Source organism: Argopecten irradians, chromosome 10 (assembly GCF_041381155.1).
Source record: "Argopecten irradians isolate NY chromosome 10, Ai_NY, whole genome shotgun sequence".
In the NCBI taxonomy this organism is placed as follows: Eukaryota; Metazoa; Mollusca; class Bivalvia; order Pectinida; family Pectinidae; genus Argopecten; species Argopecten irradians.
In genome coordinates this window covers 5,764,480-5,782,551 of record NC_091143.1, presented here as the reverse complement: position 1 = coordinate 5,782,551, position 18,072 = coordinate 5,764,480, and the positions used below count along the sequence as shown (strand labels likewise).

The following is an 18,072-nucleotide window of genomic DNA, read 5'->3' as shown; positions in this document are numbered from 1 at the left end:
CCTTTGGTGGGGAGAGGGAATCAGAACTTTGTATACATTTTGGCTCTCCCTGACCCCCCTGGGGGCATGGAGGGGCGGGGCCCAATAGGGGTAATAGAGGTAAATCATATAAATCTGCTACTTGTCCTAGAGTTCTCCTGATAACGATTGTAACCAAATTTGGCCCTGAAACAACATCCTGGGGGGAAGGGGAACAGAACTTTGTATAAATTTTTTGGCTCTGAAGCCCCTGGGGAGCAGGAGGGGACGGGGCCCAATAGGGGTAATAGAATGGTAAATACTTCTATCTCTCTAAATTGCTACTTGTCCTAGAGTTCGTGCTGCATGGATTGTAACCAAATTTGGCCAGAAACATCCTTGGGGGTAAGGGGAACAGAACTTGTATCTAATTTTGGCTCTGTGACCCCCTTGTGGGCACGGAGGGGCGGGGCCCAATAGGGGTAATAGAAGGTTAAATTCGTTATAAATCCGCTACTATGTCCTAGAGTTCTGTCATGGTATTGTAACCACAATTTGGCGCAGAACACATCCTTGGGGGAAGGGAAACATAGAACTTGTATAAATTTTGGCTGCTGGACCTTCTCACCTAGGATGCAGGACTGGGCGGGGCCCAATAGGGGTAAATAAAGGTAATCTATAACAACTTGCTACTTGAGTCCTAGATTTTTCGTGCATGGAATTCGTAACCACAATTTGTCCCTAGAAACATCTCTTGCAGGATTATCCACATGGCGGAAACACGAACTTGTAATAAATTTTGGGCCTCTGACCCCCTTGGGGGCACAAGGAGGGCGGGGAGCCCAATAGATGAGGGCTAAACAATAGAAGGTAAAATCCACTATAAATCTCCGCTATCCTTGTCCTAGAGTTCTCATAGTCACTTGAATGTAACCAATCATTTGAGAGCGCAGAATACGAACCTTGGGGGAAGGTGGGAAATCCTGAACATTGTACATAAACTTCTCTAGCGGCTCATGACGCCAAACAGTAGGCAGCACGTTCGTGAGCGGCGCAGGGCACACTACGGGATATAGAAGAGTAAAATACTTACACATAGATAAATCAGCGCTACTATTGCCTAAGATTATTCTGCTGGCGCTTCTGTAACCAAATTTGGCTATGAAATACATCGTTGGGTGAAGGGGAAACGACGAACTTTTGTTATAAATGTTTGGTCTCTGCAGCCTTCAGGGGTCAGGATGGGGCTAGCGGCCGCTAATCACGTGGGAATATACGAGCGTAAATACTCGTCTGTACAAATCGACTAGATCTGGTGCCGCTTAGTGTTCTGCATGGAATCTACGTTAAGGCCAATGTTGCGGCACTAAGAAACAGCCTTGGGGGTAAGGGGAGACAAGAACTTGTATATATATTTTGTGCGCGTCTCTGCTGCGACCGTCCAACAGGGTGCAATAGAGCGTGGCGGTAGCAGTGGCCCATTCAATAGAGGGGGAGGGGGGTATTCAACAGAGGTCTAAAGTCTCCTACATAACATCACTTGTAGCTGTGTCCTGACCTGATGTATAGGCATGAACTCGTAAACCAAACTTTTGAGGCCAGAAAGTAGCCTCCTTGGGGGAGGGATGAAACAGACAACTTGTTTACAAAAATTTTGCTCTGACTCACCTTCGGGCGTTGATGTTTCTAGGCAGGAGCGGTCAAGGGGTCCCAATAGGGTTTAGTAGCAGTTAGTAAAATCCTTTGTAACATCACATCTTTGGTCCTAAGTTCTATTCTGCATGGAATTATGTAACGCCTCAAAGAGTTTGGCGTAGAGAACTGATCCTTGGGGGAAGGAGGATACGAACTTTCTCCTCTGTTGCTAAAATTTTGCTCTCTAGTCCACCCAGGGATGCAGGAGGAGGGCGGGGCCCAATACGGTGAATATAGTACACGGTAAAATCATATTATTAAGACTCTGCTACACAACTTGATCCTAGTAGTGTTCCGGCTGGGACTCGTTAGAAAACCACTTTTGGCCATCAGAAACATCCGTGAGGGGAGAAATAGTGCGGGGAAACAGAGGAAATCTAGCATATGTCATTCGTGAGACTCTTACTCCCTTCGGGGGCACGGAGGGGCGGGGCCCACAACATACGGTGTGTACTACTTCTGCGCAAACACTAAGGTGTAAGCGTCCTGATATAACAATTCTTAGTGCCTATCATTGTCGACCTTAGACAGTATCCTGCGTCTGATGCGATCGGTCTAGATACCAATATCTTGTGAGCTAACACAGAACTACAATCGCTCGCGTGTAGAAGAGGATTCCATGAAAAGGTGTAAAATTATTGGCTCTGATCCCTCACGTGGGCGCAGAAGGTCGATGGGGCCCCAACTTTGTGGGTAAAAAAAAGAGGTAAACTCCTATCTATAATTTAGCAACTTGTCCTATAAGTTCTGCATGGACTCTTCACATGTAACCAAATTTGGCCAGAAACCATCCTTGGGGGAAGAGGAACAGAACTTGTATACATTTTGGCTACTCCCCTGGGGCAGGAGGGGGCAGGGGCCCAATAGGGGTATAGAGAGTGTAAATCGTTATACGTAATTGCTACTTGTCCTAGAGTTCTGCATGGATTGTAACCAAATTTCTTCACCAGAAACATCCTTGGGGGGAAGGGGAACAGAACTTGTGATAAATTTTGGCTCTGACCCCCTAGGGGGCAGGAGGGGCGGGGCCCAATAGGGGTAATAGAGGTAAATCCTATAAATCGCTACTTGTCCTAGTGTTCTGCATGGATTGTAAACCAAATTTGGGGCCAGAAACATCCTTGGGGGGAAGGGGAACAGAACTTGTATAAATTTTGGCTCTGACCCCCTGGGGGCAGGAGGGGCGGGGCCCAATAGGGGTAATAGAGGTAAATCCTATAAATTGCTACTTGTCCTAGAGTTCTGCATGGATTGTAACCAAATTTGGCCAGAAACATCCTTGGGGGAAGGGGAACAGAACTTGTATAAATTTTGGCTCTGACCCCCAGGGGGCAGGAGGGGCGGGGCCCAATAGGGGTAATAGAGGTAAATCCTATAAATTGCTACTTGTCCTAGAGTTCTGCATGGATTGTAACCAAATTTGGCCAGAAACATCCTTGGGGGAAGGGGAACAGAACTTGTATAAATTTTGGCTCTGACCCCCTTGGGGCAGGAGGGGCGGGGCCCAATAGGGGTAATAGAGGTAAATCCTATAAATCGCTACTTGTCCTAGAGTTCTGCATGGATTGTAACCAAATTTGGCCAGAAACATCCTTGGGGGAAGGGGAACAGAACTTGTATAAATTTTGGCTCTGACCCCCTGGGGGCAGGAGGGGCGGGGCCCAATAGGGGTAATAGAGGTAAATCCTATAAATCGCTACTTGTCCTAGAGTTCTGCATGGATTGTAACCAAATTTGGCCAGAAACATCCTTGGGGGAAGGGGAACAGAACTTGTATAAATTTTGGCTCTGACCCCCCGGGGGCAGGAGGGGCGGGGCCCAATAGGGGAAATAGAGGTAAATCCTATAAATCGCTACTTGTCCTAGAGTTCTGCATGGATTGTAACCAAATTTGGCCAGAAACATCCTTGGGGGAAGGGGAACAGAACTTGTATAAATTTTGGCTCTGACCCCAAGGGGGCAGGAGGGGCGGGGCCCAATAGGGGTAATAGAGGTAAATCCTATAAATCGCTACTTGTCCTAGAGTTCTGCATGGATTGTAACCAAATTTGGCCAGAAACATCCTTGGGGGAAGGGGAACAGAACTTGTATAAATTTTGGCTCTGACCCCCCGGGGGCAGGAGGGGCGGGGCCCAATAGGGGTTATAGAGGTAAATCCTATAAATCGCTACTTGTCCTAGAGTTCTGCATGGATTGTAACCAAATTTGGCCAGAAACATCCTTGGGGGAAGGGGAACAGAACTTGTATAAATTTTGGCTCTGACCCCCCAGGGGCAGGAGGGGCGGGGCCCAATAGGGGAAATAGAGGTAAATCCTATAAATCGCTACTTGTCCTAGAGTTCTGCATGGATTGTAACCAAATTTGGCCAGAAACATCCTTGGGGGAAGGGGAACAGAACTTGTATAAATTTTGGCTCTGACCCCCTGGGGGCAGGAGGGGCGGGGCCCAATAGGGGTAATAGAGGTAAATCGTATAAATTGCTACTTGTCCTAGAGTTCTGCATGGATTGTAACCAAATTTGGCCACAAACATCCTTGGGGGAAGGGGAACAGAACTTGTATAAATTTTGGCTCTGATCCCCCGTGGGCAGGAGGGATGGGGCCCAATTGGGGAAATAGAGGTAAATCCTATAAATTGCTACTTGTCCTAGAGTTCTGCATGGATTGTAACCAAATTTGGCCAGAAACATCCTTGGGGGAAGGGGAACAGAACTTGTATAAATTTTGGCTCTGACCCCCTTGGGGCAGGAGGGGCGGGGCCCAATAGGGGTAATAGAGGTAAATCCTATAAATCGCTACTTGTCCTAGAGTTCTGCATGGATTGTAACCAAATTTGGCCAGAAACATCCTTGGGGGAAGGGGAACAGAACTTGTATAAATTTTGGCTCTGACCCCCTGGGGGCAGGAGGGGCGGGGCCCAATAGGGGTAATAGAGGTAAATCGTATAAATTGCTACTTGTCCTAGAGTTCTGCATGGATTGTAACCAAATTTGGCCACAAACATCCTTGGGGGAAGGGGAACAGAACTTGTATAAATTTTGGCTCTGATCCCCCGTGGGCAGGAGGGATGGGGCCCAATTGGGGAAATAGAGGTAAATCCTATAAATTGCTACTTGTCCTAGAGTTATGCATGGATTGTAACCAAATTTGGCCAGAAACATCCTTGGGGGAAGGGGAACAGAACTTGTATAAATTTTGGCTCTGACCCCCTTGGGGCAGGAGGGGCGGGGCCCAATAGGGGTAATAGAGGTAAATCCTATAAATCGCTACTTGTCCTAGAGTTCTGCATGGATTGTAACCAAATTTGGCCAGAAACATCCTTGGGGGAAGGGGAACAGAACTTGTATAAATTTTGGCTCTGACCCCCTGGGGGCAGGAGGGATGGGGCCCAATTGGGGAAATAGAGGTAAATCCTATAAATTGCTACTTGTCCTAGAGTTCTGCATGGATTGTAACCAAATTTGGCCAGAAACATCCTTGGGGGAAGGGGAACAGAACTTGTATAAATTTTGGCATTGACCCCCCGGGGGCAGGAAGGGCGGGGCCCAATAGGGGAAATAGAGGTAAATCCTAAAAAATTCTACTTGTCTTAGAGTTCTGCATGGATTGAGTAACCAAATTTGGCCAGAAACATCCTTGGGGTTAACAGAATTTGTATAAATTTTGGCTTTGACCCCCCTGGAGGAGAAAGAGTGGGCCCAATAGGGGAATTAGAGGTAAATATCCAAATTTCTTCAGAAAAGAAACAATGAACTTATATTCAGAACATTACTTGGCATTACAAACCAGGTGAGCGATACAGGCCCTCTGGGCCTCTTTGGAACCTGCCTCAAATGATACTGACATGCTCCAAATAGATAAGTTGTTGTTGTTTGTCATTGCCACCAAACTTGAAAACACATTTTGAAATTCTTAAGTTCTACCCATGTAATTTAGCTGAATCTTGCATGGAATGATCCTTACATGGTTCTGACCAGGTGTGTTTATTTTTTGGGTCGATCTGTAATCCAAAATGACCACTACAGTCGCCATCTTGAAAACATATTTTGAACTTCTCAAGTTAATTTCCTATACCACTATTGCGAAGTAGTCAGATGAGTGTTACGGCCCTTGGGCCTCTTGTTGTAATGCGAGACAAGGGTGATTATGTCCCTTTATATGTTTTCATTCTAAATATCCTAGTTGTCGCGATGGGCTGTTTCAAAGTCTAGAGATTCATGCAATCTTTAACATCATTTTCCTGCCCAATCCAGGAATTTGCATAGCATTCATAGAATCTGGTTTTAATATCATGAAACAGCTCGCCAAGATCATGGCGTTTTTCCAAGATCATCAAATATTTTCCCTATTAAGGTCATAAAACGCTATCCTATAAAGAACATAAAATGTTTTCATGAAAAATTTCAAATCATCTAGAGATAATTAAATAATTCTGATGCAAACAGTGATGTCAGACTAATTGTTTCATGATTAAATAGCCTGAGTTTTAATAGTTTTATTCAAATCACATTTCATCCGTGGTTTATCTGTAAGTAATCCTTAAATATCTTGACCCATTTCTAAAAATGTACAAAGAGGATTTTTCAAAGGTTCTAATAAGTGCCCATCCATGATACTCCAGGGGTTACTATCACCAACGTTATTCACCCTGGACCATCTAGTAAAACTGGAGCCATCAGAAGACACACGAAATTTGATCCTTTCATGTACATCAATGAAATAATATAATGTTGCATGTACTGTGGTTGACTTTACTTGTGTTGCTTGGAAGTTCGGTGCCGCTCTCTCTGTAATTATTAAAAGAAGTCACCAGGAAAGGTAAGGTTTTTTTCCTGGATAGTCCAGGAGTGGATATGACACAACAGTGATAGTTACCCCTAGAGAGTCGAGGATGATATGTAGCTAGTTATGCATCTGCTATTTTGGGACCAATCCAAATACAAGATGGTCGACAACTACCTAGGCAGTCAAATCAGGAGAACTGGATGTGATGTATTTAACACACAGATAGTATCAGAAATAACTATAGACATGTATAAATTTTTAAATATATATTTATTAATTATCCCTAATATAAAGCATTACTGAATATGATGAAATATGAGATTAAATGTACATCTATTTCTTCTTCTTTGCTGGTGGGCTTTCACTACTGGCGCTTGTACGACTGGAGCAAATCGTGACTGGGCTATTTTGTTGAGGTAGTATAGTGCCACAATGGAGAAAATGAAACTGAAACAAAGAGATAACAAGTCAGATATTTATTATCATTATATATACTGTATGACATACATAAAATGTTTGTTGTCTATAAGTTTTTGTGGGTGTTATTACTAGTAAAATAATGAAAACAATTGAGAACTAATTTTCAAAGAGACGAGGAATGAAAATTTAAATTTCTATATAAATTTTATTTTAAAACCTGCAAAGTTCAACATAATTAATTTGCTAAAAAAAAAATAATAAATTTGCAAAAAAAAAAGAAGTTTCGGATTTCGTCTTGATTTCATCATGGTGACCTATTGCGATAGTCTTTTGTCCGTAGTCGTACGTCATGTGACGTCCATTAAAATTTCCTTGTGAGTGGGATAACTTTAGTAAATATTCACTGAGCTAAATGAAATTTTATCTGTAGAATATTGGAAAGATCTCAGAGATCAAAGATCGGCATGATTCAACAATAAATTACAGAGTGATTGCCCTTTGCAATGAAAAATATTATTGGACCTTGTGGAGATGATAACTTGAGTAAATATACTCTCTGCTAATGAATCTTTGTATGTAGACTAACATTGGAAAGATCTCAAACGAGTTCGGAAAATTGGATTGATTTGATTATAAATTATGGAGTTATTGCCCTTTGCAATGATAATACATGTAGTTATTGGACCCTGTGTACGCAATAACTTAAGTAAATATTAACCGAGCTTATTGAAACTTTGTGTGTAGACTAACAATGGAAAGATTTCAGATGACTTTGAAAATTTGGTCTGATTCGACAGTAATTTACGGAGTTATTGCCATTGTTCTCCCTTAAGTAAAATTAGAAAGCTCAAACTTTCCAACGATAGTAATGGTGTAAAAGTAAGTAACTTTTGTAATTGAAGAAAAATACTAAATCGTCTGCTGCTGTTTTTTGATAGTGAAAAAACTATCATTGAGTCTTTTAAGCGTGTGAGCATCTTTAATGTATATTTTCCAGCTGGTCCTGACCCTAATAAGTTACTGGTCCTGACTGAAAGTTACTGGTCCTAGACTCCTTACAAAGTTACAATTTATCGTTTTAGTTTATAGCAAAGTAATAGTTTTACAGCAAAGTAACATTGTTTTACTAACAAAGATATCCACATATCTGTTTTAGTATCCTGTGCTCTCAAACAAAGTTTGGCTAAATACCAGAAAAACGCTGGTGTATTGCTCTTTACATCATTATAATTTAGTTATTGGACATTGTAGAACACGATAACTTGGGGTAAATAATGAGCACCAAGCTCAATGAAAACTTAGTATGTACGAATAACATCAATAGATCTTGAGGACGTAAGTTCCCAAAATCGACCTGATTCGATTGTAATTCTTACTAGAGTTATTGCCTTTTGCATAATAATGATTGAACACATGACAGAGTTATTGCCCTTTGCAAAAATCAGATAACGATAATTCATTATTGCCCTTTGCACCAATTGTTGAAAACAATAACTTGAATAAATATGCACTCAGCTTCATGATTTTTTGTATTTAGACTAAAATTGAAAAGATCTAGTACAAGTTTGAAAAGCAACCTGATAGGTCGTAAATTAAGAAAGTTATTATTCCTTTGCAATTATCATTATTGAATCCTTTATGAACAATGATAACTTGAGTAAAATATGCCACCTCGCGCCATAAATGTGAAACCATGTAGGTAGACTAACAATGGAAAGCTCTCGAAAGAGTATGAAAAAACACCTTGATTCAATCGGTAACTTATGGCATTTATTGCCCTTTGCAATTATAATTATCTTGAATCTTGTGAACATGATAACTTAAAGATGCTCCACTGCATTGAGACAATGGTATTATTTTAACTATAAAAAACAAGGAGCAAGACGATTTAGTAATTTTCTCTTATTTACAAAAGTTTCTTACTTTAACACCATTACCACCAATTTCAAAGTTTGAGCTTCTAATTTTTACTTTCAAGTTAAAAATATCAAAATAATTAATTGCATCCCGAAAAAATTCTGTGACACTATAATACATATATTGAATGAAGTACTGATTGCGCATGCACCAAAGGTCGAAATCAATTATTTCATATTATTTTTTGTGTATAATTAAGGCATATATCCACGATTTAAACATCAATTATATGTTCAAATGATTAATATCATTTATGCTCTGTCGCGGTGGAGCAATCTTTAAGTAAATATGGTCCGAGCTTAATGAAACTTTGCATATAGGACTAACATTGAAAAGTTTGAATATCAGCAGTGCTTGGACTCGACTTATTTTATGGAGTATATTTGCAATAATAATTATTGAACCTTATTGAAACACGGTAATCGTGAAGTAGCTATGAGCACCAAGCTCAATAATTACCTTTGTATTGAAGACCTGTAGGATGTATGTTCCTATTTCGTGAACAAAAGATATCAGTTTGCTAGTAAATTACATAAACTAATTTGTATCAAATATCAGGTGACCGTTAAGGCGCACTGTATTATATTATTGTTGGAATCTTAGTTTCTCATCATTTAGGACCCTTTTTCAAAGAATGAATACCAGGAGTGATATAACCATTCTGTACTCACCATGTTGTTACACAATACCAGGAGTGATATAACCATTCTGTACTCACCATGTTGTTACACAATACCAAGAGTGATATAACCATTCTGTACTCACCATGTTGTTACACAATACCAGGAGTGATATAACCATTCTGTACTCACCATGTTGTTACACAATACCAGGAGTGATATAACCATTCTGTACTCACCATGCATGTTTGTTACACAATACCAGGAGTGATATAACCATTCTGTACTCACCATGTTGTTACACAATACCAGGAGTGCTATAACCATTCTGTACTCACCATGTTGTTACACAATACCAGGAGTGATATAACCATTCTGTACTCACCATGTTGTTACACAATACCAGGAGTGATATAACCATTCTGTACTCACCATGTTGTTACACAATACCAGGAGTGATATAACCATTCTGTACTCACCATGTTGTTACACAATACCAGGAGTGATATAACCATTCTGTACTCACCATGCATGTTGTTACACAATACCAGGAGTGATATAACCATTCTGTACTCACCACCACCAATGATATGTTACATGTTGTTACACAATACCAGGAGTGATATAACCATTCTGTACTCACCATGTTGTTACACAATGTATAACCATTCTGTACTCACCATGTTGTTACACAATACCAGGAGTGATTAACCATTCTGTACTCACCACATGTTGTTACACAATACCAGGAGTGATATAACCATTCTGTACTCACCATGCATGTTGTTACACAATACCAGGAGTGATATAACCATTCTGTACTCACCATGTTGTTACACAATACCAGGAGTGATATAACCATTCTGTACTCACCATGTTGTTACACAATACCAGGAGTGATATAACCATTCTGTACTCACCATGCATGTTGTTACACAATACCAGGAGTGATATAACCATTCTGTACTCACCATGTTGTTACACAATACCAGGAGTGCTATAACCATTCTGTACTCACCATGTTGTTACACAATACCAGGAGTGATATAACCATTCTGTACTCACCATGTTGTTACACAATACCAGGAGTGATATAAACCATTCTGTACTCACCATGTTGTTACACAATACCAGGAGTGATATAACCATTCTGTACTCACCATGTTGTTACACAATACCAGGAGTGATATAACCATTCTGTACTCACCATGTTGTTACACAATACCAGGAGTGATGATATAACCATTCTGTACTCACCATGTTTTTACACAATACCAGGAGTGATATAACCATTCTGTACTCACCATGTTGTTACACAGACTCTGTGGACCAGACCAGAGGCAAACATGGCCACCACCAAACAGAATACAACTACAAAGAAATAAAGAAATGAATTTATCATGACTGTTTTTTACATTGTTGCTAAAATGCTTTGTTAAATTGTGTTTCTTTGATATTTAATATTTACTAAACACAATGTATCATTCACCATGTGTTGTTGATCCAAAGATTTAATTTGACAATTTCCACAGTGACCATGTCAGCATATATCAAACCGACTATCACTTCGTCATAGAAACATCATTTTTGAGGATGTGGATGTGCCACAGTGGTAGAAGGCGCAGGTATGTTTGGCTAGGCGATTAGGTGCCACAGATTGTGAGTTGGAGGCCGGGATAGGGCAGTGCGAGTCAATAAATTGTCATGCTTTGTTAAATTGTATTTCTATGATATTTAATATTTACTAAACACAATGTGTCATACTCACTGTGTTGTTGATCCAAAGATTTAATTTGACAATTTCCACAATGATCATGTCAGCATATCGAACCGACTATTACTTCGTCATAGAAACATCCCTTTTTGAGGATGGGGATGTGGATGTGGCGCAATGGTAGAAGGCGCAGGTATGTTAGGCTAAGAGATTGGGTGCTGTAGATCGATCGTGAGTTTGAGGCCCGGATAGGGCACAAGTCAATAAATTGTTATACTTTGTTAAATTAAGTTTCTATGATATTTAAATCGATTGGTATACAATGTGTTTTGGTTTTAGTAACACACTGACAGAATTAACACTGAATTCAGTCGGCGAGACACAACCTAGTAATTAATTAGTAACTATAACTACAATGTACCAGGAAATTAAAGATTTATTTCTTAAAGTATATTGCTTTTGAACTCACCTTCAGGAAATAATTTTGCTTGGAATCCTTGGCCAAACATTGATGATTCTAAATTACTCACACCCTGGGATTGACATTAAGGAATATAAAATAATGTGTCGGAGTTTGTTCATTACAAAAACTAAGATGTGAATTTATAATTAAAAAGTTTGAGTTTTTCTCAATAAATTTTGATTGATGGAAACAATCTCAATAACTTTTCATAACTTATTTAACAGCTTATAAATTTCCAGTGTTATGTCAACAGCCAATTACCCGTAAAAATTATATGAATGTGTACAAATTACCTGTACAATACTTGTTATAACTTACATCCAGAAATAGAATCAATAGAAATTTAGTTAAATCAGATGAATTCCAGCTATTTTTAAGAGTCTGCATCAACTGTATTCTTGATTCAGATAGATATTTGCATTATTGCTAGCTTATCATCGATTACTTTACACTATACCCACATAACTTTAATGAAATATCTCTTAGGTTTTGGGTTTGCACAGAAGTCCGAGTTGCATTCCTCTCTTTCAAAAGGGCAAGTACAATTACCCATCCCTCAAAAAATTATCTGGAGCACTGACTAATGATGCATGTGGTAAACACAAGATGGTACTAATGCAGAATTATGAGACTTACTCACTTAGTCATAGTACTGCCACTCTGTACAAAAAAAGATTAATACATTTGGTGATGCATAATATTTGATTTATATTATTACAGAACAAGATTTAAATTAAATTTACAAAATGTTACTCAACTTGGTTCAGATATATTTTTTTTTGCTGCTGCAATCATTTCTCGATAACCAATTCAACAAACAATGCAGTAAAGTTATTATCTATGTGAAAAAGTTCAACTCAGTACATATACTGTACTACTGTATGTACATTGTACATACAGCAAAATGTAGCTGTTTATAGTCCAGTGAGTGATTATAAAATTAATGAATTCATTTTTGAAAGTTTAACTGTAAGACAATTCTACATCTTTTTATTCCGTTCATATGTATTGTAATTCATCTACCACATACAAGGTAAAAAATATTGTTTAAAGGTTTTAGGGATCAAATGGCCTATGAATGTTTTAAAATTTAATGTCTCCTGTGATGACATATTTGTTTTGCTATGGTACCACATTTTGTTTTTATTTTCCTATTTTTGCAGTATCATTTACGGACCTACTTAGTTTAGGAGTTATGATACTGATGAAATGATAAGGATACAGTTAACAGGAAAACAAAGAACCAGCTGCCGATGAATCCTCCAATCACTGTCATGTACTCTGTGGCTGCTAGCTGTTGTTTAAACATCTGCATGCCAGCGAACAGGCCGAGGCCCAAGGTGAGTGATAACACTGATGAGACGGAGCTGGATACAGCTGTAAAACAAAGAAATAATGTTGTTAGAAATTAAAAGTTCAATAATAGGACTTATCTTTCTTAAATTCTTATATGAATCTAATATGTCAAGACCTGGCTTCGGTCTGATAAAACTTGATCTACTTGTCACTTAGCATACATCACTGTCCTCTGCAACGTTTTTGTCTTTCCAACATGAATTAACACTTATCCACATATGCAAAAGCTAGATACAAAATGTATATAGACTATTATCCTGCAAGTGCCGTGCATACTGATGGATAACTACAGCTGGATAAACTTGTGCTTTATCCGTCAATATGATCACATGAATTTGTTCAACATCTGACAGAACTTTTTCTAACTTGACCCAGAATTGGAAGGAAACGTCATTCAGTCCTGCTTAAAAGTTATGTCACATTCACAGGAATGCATCACTTTTACTACAAGTAGTTTATATCGAAAATCTTGTGTTGCGGTATCATCTTTATCTTAGTTTAAGGCAAGCATTGTACGAATGTGCTTATTTATTTCCTTGTACGAATGTGCTTACATATTTCCAAAAGTAGTAACAAGAGGCCCATGGGCCTAAACGGTCATTTGAAAATTATTTCAATAAATTATAACAAGAGGGAGGAAAACAAATATTTGGGGAAATAGAAACAGAAAAACAACGTTGTTGGGCAAAGTCACTATACAAAATCTTTTCTCATTCCCAAAAGGTTGTTTCATAAAATTTGGCCAAAATTTTATGATGTGTTTATACTTTATACAGTGTATGACTGCTAGATTTTTCAAAACAAAATCCTCAACTTCTTCTATTGGGGCCACGCCCCTCCTGCCCCCGGGAGGGGTCAAAGCCATCATTTGAAAGCCTAATAGCAATGATGTTAAAAGGAAGGCAACTCGAGATTTCACATCTCTAGATGGAAGAGAGCATATAGTAATTGCAACAGATGTAGTTCGCAAAGTCAACCAAATGAAAGACTTTTGCAAGCACATTAAAATCTTATTTTTTGTAAAAATCATTAAAACAAATATAATAAAACATCTTTTATAGCACCAATTTTGTACCATTCAACTAGATAGAAAAACTAAGAAAATCAGAGGAATAAATTAAGAAGGCATTGTGTTTGATCGATCATCGATTGGTTACACAAAATGGATGATCGATCATAAAATTGCAAACGATTCCCAACACTAACTTATCCTATTGCTAGGCCTAGATCATTGTAATATTCCCTATTGGAATTCCTCCTTATATTCGAACGGTGTCTGGAATTTTCGTACCGAAACATTTCCATACCGGAGACATTTTTGTACCCAAGAATTTTTGCCCGGGTGTTTTAATCCCGAAAAAAATCGGGTCATTTATTTTGTTTTCAGTGTTCCATTTACATATTTCATTGATACATATTACTCTTATCCAGTTCAACAACATTATTTTTGATCATTTCAGGGAATTACAGACCTATATATTATACAGTTTAAGAAACTACATAGTCTCTATAAGTATAGGTGTAACTGTTGTTTACTTACTGGCACGTGCCAGCGTCGTTGTTGTAGGCCTCGTAAGCTGTTTGTAGTAAAATCACGTTGTCATGTAGCGGTTGATTGGGTGCTTATTTAATGGCTTAGGTATAGAACATAATGTAAGTGATGAAAATGCTATCATAATTAGCTAAAGATGGACATGGGTCAACTTCTTAACAGCAGACATTTTTCTTCCTCGATGTTTTTTTCTCTTAATCAAATGCATTGCATGTAACAGAGACATAGATAATTTGGAAATAAAAATGACAGCTCCCCATATAGAACTTGATGGCTTTTCATCAATTTTCGTTATATTCTTTAAAGGAATAATTTCTCTACATATTTGTACGTGAGTCAGTTATTTATCACCCAGATTTTTTTTTTCTATCATTCAAGTGGTTTATTTTCTATAAATTTCTTTAATGAGGTAATGAGGCATGTTAATTATTTGATGGCAATCGCTAATTAATTAACACCTCAGTTACCTTATATTTTAAGACCCGGTAAGTGTGTATTTTGACACGTGGCCCACATAGCTTGTATTTGCCAACATGTTTTGACTGCATGACTTAGTAACAGCTAGGTGACGATTCGTCTGCTATTCGGTCAAATATCGGTAGTAAATTACAAACTTTACTGGGATCCAAACGTAGTGTTACTTATGTTTCATTTTGACTTCTACAACATTATCACGCACATTTGCCTTCATTTTTGTGTTGATTGGTTATGAAAGTTTGCGTTTGATTTACCAAAATTGTTTCATGAGAAAATCATAAAAAATGAATTTAGAATATTTTTTTTATGAATGCTGATATACATGTAGTGAAACTTTTGAGCCATACTGTCCATATATTTTATACAAATATACTTTTTAATGAAGGAATATTATTAAAATGAATAATTTTTGTGTTTATATTTTTGGTAGTTACATTATAAACATTATCTAATTTTAAGTATGAGCAACTAAATAAGTAACATGCTAAACAAAAATAGTCGGTTCCATACAATATTATCTATTATGTGACAACTAAAAAAGAATGTGCATGTCGGATGAGGTTATATTATTGGTTTAAAAGATTTTCAATTAATGCTAATCGCTGATACTCTGTCAATACAATAGTATTGAATGCATTTTGTGTAGCATATTTTCAATAGCTGCACAAATACTACTGTAGACTTCCTGGTTTTTTCACATCTTTGATACTGTTATGAATGTTGCAAACACTGAAGGAAACAACAAAACTAATTTTTTTACATAAAAACTCGGTAATTAAGAGCTATTTCACGAATAAACATAAAACTCTAAAAGAAAATGTGAAAATTATTCGCTCGCTCCAATTTTTTCTACTTTCAAAATATTTTTAGAATTAAAAAAATTTCGCTCGCTCGGTCCTATTTTAAAATTCCAAAATCCGAAGAACAAGAAATCAAATTGGAATGGCCTTATTACAAAGTGAGATAATAGAATTCAATAGTTCATACACAAAAACATAATTCTTCAATCAGCTATATGGCTACCTGAAAACTATGACGCCCTTTGTGGTACAAAGTTTTAAAACAACTTTATCCATTTTCATTTCACAGAATTCTGCATTTGCGTAACAATTTTTTATTCAAATACAGGACTGTTACTCAAATTCAGTACTATCCTGCATATACTAGAGTGTCCCCAACCTGTTGTAGAGAGGCAGTGATGGGGCTCCGTGCATGCGATGACCGATAGGGGTCTTTTAACCCCTCCCTCCCTGTATGTCTAGTGTCCAATGCAACAAATGTTAAGCAAACAATACACATTCACTATAAATGAACGATAATGAGTAACAACAATAACGATAATCTTACGCATTTTCGATGTTTGTTTCGGGACCGGTTTTCAGATTTTCTTGCCTGCGTGGAAACCGGAAACTCAATGTTATAACTAAACTCCGGTTTGACAATCCGGACTCCAGTTCCGATCCCATATTAGTCTCGGCCCTTGCATTAGCCTAATATATAACATTTGTACTGTCAGAGAATATGTACTATAAATCCCCTATCATTGACTTTTTGAGTAGTCTATCGGTAAAAATCATACTCAATGTACATACTATGTGTTATATACGTATTTAGAGTACTAGAAAAATATACGTACATGCATACGTTGTGTGTTTCTTAGAGTACTATGTAAGCGTAGAGATAACTTTTACTGATATAATACTATGTTGAGTATAATTTTTACTGATTTTTATCTAGACCCATAAGACGCCTAAAATGGTCTTAGAATACTCTGGTGGGTCCATAATTATATGATCTGTAACTAATTACCAGATCCATGAGTTGTCCCCTTTGACATTTCTATGGTATATACATGTACACTACTAAGTTACATGTACAAGTAACACCAGTGTGATACACAAGTGTTCAATATTAACTTATTATAATCTATCGTTATTCCCCGTGACTATGCATTCAATATTAATCCCTAAACCTGCCTGTATCATTAGGTTTTCCTACTATATTAGCCAAAACCCCTAACTTAATAATACATTATAGGAATGTTTAGCGGACTAGCTTTCAATATACACCATAACATTAGAGTCAGATGATGGTGTCTATAATTTATTTATTTATAAATTACATATGTACATATACATATTTGCAAGAATAGCACTGCGGTGTAAATGCTGTTCTTTGTTCTGATATATATGTGACTTTAAATCTTAAAATTTCTTGAAACTTGAATCGTGAAACACTGACGTGTTCAAACTTTGTTACATAACTAATGAAAGGTAACCATTTCAACAACACTAAAATTTAACATTGAATCGACGTTTTAAACCCCGACGTTGAAATTTGGCGCGTTGACACAACTTTCAAAATCTAACACAAATTAACTGTTGTCACGCAGTAATTACATAACAAAATGGTACATAGGAATAATTCATGAAAAATTAATATAAATATTGATTTCCCAAGTTATATTATAGATTTTCCGTCTGATGTCTGTCTGGAGACAACTGGTGGTCACGTAACCACTGAATTAACAATGAACTGGCTAATTATACATTGTATACCTGTGGAGAATTGCAGACACATCCAACAGAGACTGAAGTAATTAGCAAAACCTTTGGCATTATTGTGAGTAATAATAATCGAACATTGGAACGATCGCCATTACAGATAAGAACTTCTAATTAGGTTTACTTTTATTTGTAATTCTCAACTTAATCACTAAGGTGAATGACATGAACATTCCAGAAATAGAAACAGTCCACATCTGAAAACCATTTTGACATACTTTTCTTGGGGATTGTTCGAGACTGCTTCATTTACCAACATGTCATCCTCGATATTCCAGGGGTTTCTATCACTGATGTTATATCCACCCCTGGACTATATCATAGTAAAACTGGATGCAGACCAGGAGGTAAAAACAACAACTGACCAATAACAGGCCTACAGATATTCTTTTGAAGATTATAGAAAGAGCGACGCCCGATTTCAAAGCAACATCAATCAACCACAGTGTACCGTTATACAATTACTTTGATGTACATCGAATGATCAAATTATATGTACCTGTGTCAACTCTGTTGCCTTCAGTTTTGCTATTGGATAATGAGAGTAATCA

The 18,072-nt window shown here is 37.7% G+C and overlaps 1 protein-coding gene and 1 long non-coding RNA gene across 2 annotated transcripts in view; both read right to left on the bottom strand.

The window, feature by feature from the left end:
* The window catches only part of LOC138332983 (uncharacterized), a 323,160-nt gene that overhangs the window by 198,752 nt on the left and 106,336 nt on the right, over positions 1-18,072 (bottom strand). The window lies entirely within an intron of this gene.
* LOC138332974 (keratinocyte-associated protein 2-like) lies at positions 6,690-16,452 on the bottom strand. Its single transcript, XM_069281057.1, has 5 exons — positions 16,305-16,452; positions 12,795-12,949; positions 11,579-11,642; positions 10,700-10,766; positions 6,690-6,885 (listed from the first exon to the last, which is right to left on the bottom strand). The coding sequence occupies exons 1-5, from the start codon at positions 16,306-16,308 to the stop codon at positions 6,735-6,737; spliced, it is 441 nt and encodes a 146-aa protein (XP_069137158.1). The 5' UTR covers positions 16,309-16,452; the 3' UTR covers positions 6,690-6,734.

Coding starts and splice junctions, on each gene's coding strand:
- LOC138332974 (XM_069281057.1), bottom strand. Junction 11,643..12,794: donor TCTTTGTTTTCCTGTTAACT/GTATCCTTATCA, acceptor TGTCAATCCCAG/GGTGTGAGTAATTTAGAATC. Junction 6,886..10,699: donor AGAGTCTGTGTAACAACATG/GTGAGTACAGAA, acceptor TCTTTGTTTCAG/TTTCATTTTCTCCATTGTGG.